General features: G+C 37.7%; 1 protein-coding gene across 1 annotated transcript; it reads right to left on the bottom strand.

Annotated features, from left to right (window-relative positions):
- Nucleotides 1–6321: 6321 nt before the first annotated feature.
- LOC139651107 (trace amine-associated receptor 13c-like) lies at nt 6322–7530 on the bottom strand. Its single transcript, XM_071527950.1, has 2 exons — nt 7358–7530; nt 6322–7138 (listed from the first exon to the last, which is right to left on the bottom strand). Exons 1-2 carry the CDS (start codon nt 7528–7530, stop codon nt 6322–6324), a joined length of 990 nt encoding a protein of 329 aa, XP_071384051.1.

Genomic DNA, 7530 nt, shown 5'->3' with positions numbered 1-7530 from the left:
CATATCCCTTCTTCTTGCCCTCTCCCTCTGCAGCCTCAAAAATGGTTAAAATGGCTACATTTGTGCTTTTTCCCACACTCACACCATGTCCTGATCATGCTCTGCATGTCAATCATATAGTGTGCATATGATTTTACAGTCTTATCTTGTATGATATAACATAAACATCTAATTTGATAGTCATAAAACATTTTATTATGAAATTATGTATTGTATTTCTGACTTTGAACATCATCTTACCTCAGGAAGAGCAGTATTCCGTCGATAGAGTACATGAGGAAATCTGTGTCCGCTGCATCTGTGTCTGTCTCCTACAGAGGGCCCCTACCCCCCCTCGATAGTGTGTGATACTTTAAATTAGGACCCATGGCAAACATGACCTCAATAAATAGTTCCATCTATTAAAACTGCATAGGCGGAATTGGGTGCTTTTGACTGGGGTTCCCCAGGACCCCAATACATTGGTATTTTTAAAAAGCACTAATTAAAACAGAAACAGAAAACAATGATATTAAGTCATTAGGAACAAATTGATTGACAAAGTCATGAAAAATTGGAATGATAGAATAAAAACACCTGTGAGATATGAATAAAAGTATACCTCTGGGGTCTGCGGGTACCCCAGTCGGTAGGATTAAGGTTAATTACAAAATAAATTCAAAATTGGATTTCTCATCCCCACAAACCCCTGAAATGTGGTATTATATATGATTGTAGAAGGGTTTGATGTATAATATGTGTATGTAGTGTTAAAGTTGTGTGAACTGTCACAGTTTGAAAATGTGTGAATTTAGTAAAAAGTACAGCCTGTACAGTCTAGGATCCCATTATAAAGATTGAAAAAAGTATAAAACTTCAACTGCGATTTCTCAAAAAGTACAAAAGGTATCAAAAAGTCAAATAAGAGTAATAAAGTACTAAAAATGGTGACCCGTTTAAAGTTTGAATGGAGTTTCTAGCTTAAAGTATGAAAGAGAAGTTAGAGTTCAAAGTGGGCATGGTTTGAACAGTCCTCCCATAGACTTACATTGTAAAAAAAAAAAGGCTAAGAAGGTGTCATATTTAGGTGATTTTCAAAAATTTCCCTTCATACAATTCCTTAGGACTTTTTTTCTCCCATTCAGAACATCATCTGAACACTCATTCAAAGAGAAAGGGTCAATAATAAGAGAGAACCATCAGTTTGAAGTAGAATGCTTTATTCTGTTCTTGTATAGTTTTGAAAAGTATGTTTTGGCATGGGGTTATAAATCGAGTGATAACACCCAGAAAGCTACCACCACTGCAATGCTATCACATATTTTCTAGCACTAGGGGTGTATACCTTGCCAAAAATCACTATGAGAGATGGTACCGGTGGCCCAAATTTGGGGTCCTGGCTCACGGACTATTATCTGGTCTATGCTTCTCTATCCTTAAACTATTCTGTGTTCTTTTTACTGTGACCTCTAGGAATGTCAAGGAATATTTTTTGTGTGATTACGGGTCCTTGATATGGAAATATTTGCAAACCCCTGTTCTATACATCCAGGCAGTTGACTGTGGTACTGAAAATAAAGATAAGAAGAAGACAGACTGTCTAATAGAGACCATAATTTCTGAATTTCACAACTATGCCATATTTGTCTGCTTTTAGAGTTGTATCCAAGTGTGGCAAACACATGTTTTTATTATAATTATTCTATATTTAATAACAACATTAAATCCTACTATTTTTGTAATAATATTCTGTGTTGTAATCCACCACAATGTATCATTTCTGATATACATTTGTTTTATACACAGTTTGTTCATTTCTATCTTCTCTATAATATAAAATTTTCAATCTAATGTCAAGTTTCTATTGAAAATCAAATCTATGGGACAATAATGTTAGATCTGATGATATCCTTGTGGGCATGTGTTTTCATACAATCCACTGTTTCTCTTTGAACTAATTGTGATTGTGATGATGATCGTCAAGTCAAGATGGCGTCAAGCAAGCTGTCAGGCAAGAGTGGCGTCCTGATCACTCTTTTCTTTTATTCTATTTTTCATACTGTTTTTAATAGCAAAACTCCCTCATTGAACAATTTGAACAGTATTATTAACACTGAGACTGGACATGAGGTAAAAACGTTTGAAGGCAAACATTTTGGCTATGGAAAAAACGGCATATATGACGCCTTCATTTCTCACGCCTGGGTGCTACCGACTCCGACACAAAAAAATACCTGGCGAATCTAAAAACAAGCGGAGAAGCGATTATATAATTATTTCGCTGTGTCTCCTTTTGTCTGGAGATATTCACCAGTGCCCTGGCCCCGGACAAAAACTTCCAACCAATCCCGGAGAAAGAACTGGGGGGAAAGCGGTGTTTACTTGTGAGGATCTATTCCCGGAGGATATCACCGGATAGCGGAGGAATGGACAAGACCTTTACCTTTCCAGTCATCCAGGATTGGATTCTCACACCAGATCCAAGAGACAGGAATGGGAGATGTGGATGGGGTCGCAACACCGGCAAGAAAAAGTGAGCTTGCTGGGTGGTTAAGCGGTGTAAGGAACACATGTGCTTCAGGTCAGTCACATGTGCGTCAGGTCAGGTCAGAACTCAGTGACTTTAATTCTGTGTTTGCGCAGAGGGGACTTTACCTGCTACATCTTAATATTCGTAGTCTTATTCCAAAGATACATGAAATTCGCCATCTCTGCCTTCAGAGTAGAGTGGCAATTTTATCATTCTCAGAAACATGGCTGGATGCCTCTGTTTGTGACTCAGAAATTGAAATAGAAAATTATACAGTGATAAGAAGAGATAGAAACAAGAAAAGAGGAGGTGTATGTGTTTATATCAGATCGGATGTAGCTTTTAATGTCAGATCCGATTTGAACAACGACCAAATCGAGGCTGTATGGCTGGATGTTTTACTTCCGAAAACTAAATCCATCTTAATCGGGGTCTGCTATCGTCCACCAGATCAGCATAATTTTTACGAGATGATGGAGGAAACATGCAATAACTGTTGATTTTACAAAATCAGAGGTCATCATCGCCGGTGATTTGAATACAGACATTCGCACAAAGGACACTAATATTTATAAAAGCTTTAGAAATTTCTGTCAGTTGTTTGGCCTACATCAGTTAATCGCTGATTCTACCAGGGTTACATCTACTACCCAAACAATTATTGACCTTATTCTTGTGTCCAATCCGTTGAATATCTGCAAAAGTGGTGTATTCGAATGCTGTCTAAGTGATCATTTCCTTATTTATGCTAATCGTAAAATTCAGAGAAATGTTTTTAAAAGTCATAATACAATAACAATGAGATCTCTTAAAAATTATAGTCCAGCTGCTCTATGTGAGAGCTTGAGAACTGTTAACTGGTCTGAAGTTATGAATTATGACGATGTTGACAAAGCCTGGGATTTATTTAAATCTAACTTTCTTCCAGCTGTGAATAACATAGCACCCTTTAAGACCATTAGAATAAAGCAGAGAACTGAGCCTTGGATGTCAGAAGATATTTTAAGGGTCATTAGATTAAGAAATTCCGTTTTTAAAGAATTTAAGAAAAACCGGAATGACGCTAGTTTTATTCAATATAAGAGCTTACGCAATGAAGCACAAAGGCTTATCAATAATGCTAAAAAATCCTTCTTCAAAGAAAAGATAGTTGAACATAAAAAGGATCCTAAAAAACTTTGGAAGGCTCTCAAAGAGTTGGGTTATAGTAAAAGTAAAAAAAACAGGGCTGTTAGGCTCAGCTTGGAGGTGAACGGCAAAGTTACAAAAAAAAGGTGGCTGACTATTTAAACACCTACTTTACTACAGTAGCTAATAATCTTGTAGCTAAGCTCCCTGATCACTCGGGTGTATTCAATGAGGAGCAGGTGCAGAGGCACTACTCGCAATACGGCATCCAGTCAGGATCCTTTTCTTTTAGTAAAGTGAGTGAAAGTAAGGTCCTGAAGAGACTTCAGGAACTCAATCCGAGTAAAGCTACAGGTCTAGATAACATTCAAGCCAGGTTTCTTAGAGACGCTGCAGATATCATTGCTCCATCTGTTACCCATATTATAAATATGTCTATAGAACAGGGCAAGGTTCCAACAGAGCTTAAGAGTGCTCGAGTTCTCCCCCTCTACAAGAAGGGTAGTAAGTTAGATGGGGGGAACTACAGACCAGTTTCTATTTTATGTGTGGTGTCAAAAGTAATGGAAAAAATCATTCATGAACAGATCGAGGAGTACATCCAAAGCAATAATATTTTATTTCGTTTTCAGTCAGGACTTAGAAAATCTTACTCTACCGAATCCTGCCTGTTGTTTCTGACAGACAAAATCAGAAAGGAAATTGACCTAGGTAAACTCTGCGGAATGGTTATGTTAGACCTGCAAAAGGCGTTCAACATGGTAGAGCATAGCATTTTAATTTACAAATTAAAAGCTCTGGGTTTTAATGATATGGCCATTAGGTGGGTTAAATCCTATCTTACAGATAGACACCAAAGGGTAGATATCAATGGGACGTTATCCAGTCCAAAACCCATTACTTGTGGTGTCCCGCAAGGGAGTGTTTTAGGACCGTTACTGTTTTTATTATATATCAATGACCTTAATTCAGCTTGTTCATGTGATATATTTTTATACACCGATGATGCTGCATTATTAGTATCCCACAAAGAAAAATTAATTGTGGAAGATATCTTGAGTGCAGAGGTTCAAAAGGTTGCGAGGTGGCTCTCGGATAATAAGCTTTCCCTTCATTTAGGAAAGACAGAGGCCATTCTCCTAGGGTCAAGAAATAAATTGAGAAATTCACCTAATTTTTTAGTAAAGATTGGTCAGTTATCAATCTCTACAAAATCTTCCGTAAATTACCTTGGTTGTGTTCTGGATAATCTTTTATCAGGGGAAGACATGGCTTTAAAAGCCCTTAATAAAATTACTAATAAAACTAAATTCCTGGCAAGAAAGGCAGAATTGTTGGATATACCAACCCTAAAAACCTTAGTTGGAGCATTGGTGTTATGCCACTTCGATTATGCTGCCACCTTTTGGTATAGTAGCTCCCCACAGTCTCTTAAAAACAAATTACAGACTGCACAAAATAAGCTATTAAGAGTTGTTTTAAAGCTGCCCCCCCCCCGCACACATCTGGATGCAGTTCATTTTTTTAAAAATGCAATCTTCTCCCCGTGGATAAAAGGGTGGTGCAAATTAAGATCATTACCCACAAGATTGTGTACAAATCTGCACCTCCCTATCTATCTAACCATTTTAATCTAGTTAAAAACAACCACACCCACAATACCAGAGGCAGTCTAACGAATTTTACTCCGATGAGATTTAAAACATGTTTTGGGAAAATACATTTTTAAATACAGCTACATGTCAGTGGAACAAGCTGCCTATCTCCCTTAAGCTAACTCCGGTTGAGAGGTGTTTTAAATTAAATCTCAAGAAATGGCTGTTAAATAATAAATGTTTGCATGATTTATTGTTTGTTTTATTTGTTTTATTGTTTTGTTTTATTTGTTTTTCTGATTGTTTTATTTGTTTCACTGGTTGTTTTATTTTATTTTAGCAAAATGTCATTCTTGCTTGACACTTTCTTATTCAATCTGCCATCTTGTACTGTGAAAGAGGACCACAATGGAAATAAGCCCTCGGGCATTTTTGTGTATTTTAATCCTCGACCATTTTAAAAATCTTATATGGGGACTGTTATCATGATTAGTCTATCATGTATGTTTTTCAATTTTTGTCAAATAAATCTATCTATCTATCTATGAGAAAAACAATACAGAGAAAAATAATATACAATAAACAAAGAATGATTGATGCAAGATTAGAATTCCTAATCCGAATCCTTTATTCCATTATGACCAAAAGATTAATATGGAGCATACAATCTATCCATATTTACAGTGTTTTATGTAACACAACAGTTGCTGTCTTTTTCCACACTACGACCAAGTGGGGCTAGAGAAAATAAAAGACTAATTAACTCTTAATGTTTGTAGTTTTATAATAATGTTGTACTTGATCTGATATACACTAATGCGTATGACTGTGACTGGAAGGATGGAAACAGCAACGGAGAAAATGTTATACAGCAATCAAAGAGCAACTCAAATGAGAACAAAATGATGCTTTCTAACCAAAAGCACACATAAGTGCACTGTCACATACAGTAAATGAAAGAAAAGTAGCATGTTTTTAAATTTGTGCAAACCTTTAGCTTTTTGAATTCAGTAACTTAGCAACAGCATGAACAAATATATTTCCTCCTTGATAGAAAAGGTCTTGTTTAAATCACTCCACAGCCTCTCTTTACAACATGTTGGCCTCACAGGAGTCTGGCTGCAGTATCTGAAGTGTAACAATGAGTTTAACAGATTTTCTAAACCAAGGGTAGAAAAAGGCATAGATCACAGGGTTTAGACAGGAGTTAACATAGAACAGACAGACCACAAAGGCCTCAAATGAAACCCTGGTCAAGATGTCCTGGCTTGTGAGAGAGACACAGTAATATGGACAGAAACATATCAGAAACACAACTACAACAATACCAAGAGTCCTGGCTGCTTTCCTCTCAGATTTCTTAGCAGTTATAGTCACTGAACGCTGGAGTGTGACAGCCACAGTGGGGGATCGCATGGCACGAGCCTGAGACACAGCCACCACAAATACTCTCATATACAGAACTATGATGACAGCAATGGGAACAATAAAGGTCAAGACAACGTCAACAGTTCCTGCAATGTAGTTAATGACCAATACACACTCTCCATAACATGAATTATACCTGCCTGGTTGTCCCAGGTGATCCTGTAAAAGGAGGCCACTATAGAAAACAGAACAGACCCAGCACAAACAAAGAAAGACTTTAACTCTTCTCTGAGTGATTTTGGTGGGGTAACGCAGAGGGTCACAAATAGCTACATAGCGATCGACTGATATGAGCACCATGTTTCCTGCTGAGGCAGAGGTAATGATTGTGATGGAATATTGGCTCATTGCACACATGAAGTCACCAAGAAACCAGCAGGCCCCTTTGAGGATGATTTCACCCGGCATCAGGAGGCCCACAAGGAAGTCTGAGACAGCCAGGGAGAGGAGGAGGAGGTTGGTGGGGGTTTGTAGCTGCCTGTGAGAGAGGATCATCATCCGTATCAACATAAATAATTGTAGTCATATATTTCATCACCAGATGTAGCAGAAATCAAGCATTAATAAAACACAAAATCATTATTTCACAATCTGACTGCCAAGATGTGACAGTATCTCTGTTCTCACCCATGAGCCATTTCTTTTTGCAAGTCTACCAACATTATAAAGTAGTGCACATGAAAAAATCTATGACTGCCTGTAGTGGGAGATGGAGATGATAACCAGCAGATTGAGGACCATGGTGAACAGAGAGATGGAGGACAGCAGAATGTAAATGAGCATGGCCTCGGAACGAGAAGGCCTCGGCTTCCTGCAGGAAGTGTTGAGGAGCTGTGGAAAGCAGAGTTCACCTCCTTCCAGGGTCTCCAT

The sequence above is a fragment of the Centroberyx affinis genome, unplaced genomic scaffold (assembly GCF_046629955.1).
Source record: "Centroberyx affinis isolate AG114_WGS23_722 - 3 ecotype Tasmania unplaced genomic scaffold, CSIRO-AGI_Caff_v1 ptg001593l_1, whole genome shotgun sequence".
In the NCBI taxonomy this organism is placed as follows: domain Eukaryota; kingdom Metazoa; phylum Chordata; class Actinopteri; order Beryciformes; family Berycidae; genus Centroberyx; species Centroberyx affinis.
Note: the sequence above shows the minus strand (reverse complement) of the source record. Positions and strands in the feature narration are given on the sequence as shown.

Excerpts from the sequence above, each read along its gene's own strand:
- LOC139651107 (XM_071527950.1), bottom strand. The coding sequence starts at position 7,530 with ATGGAGACCCTGGAAGGAGGTGAACTCTGCTTTCCACAGCTCCTCAAC. Across the intron at positions 7,139-7,357 it reads ATCTCCATCTCCCACTACAG|GCAGCTACAAACCCCCACCA; the intron begins GCAGTCATAGAT and ends CCTCTCTCACAG.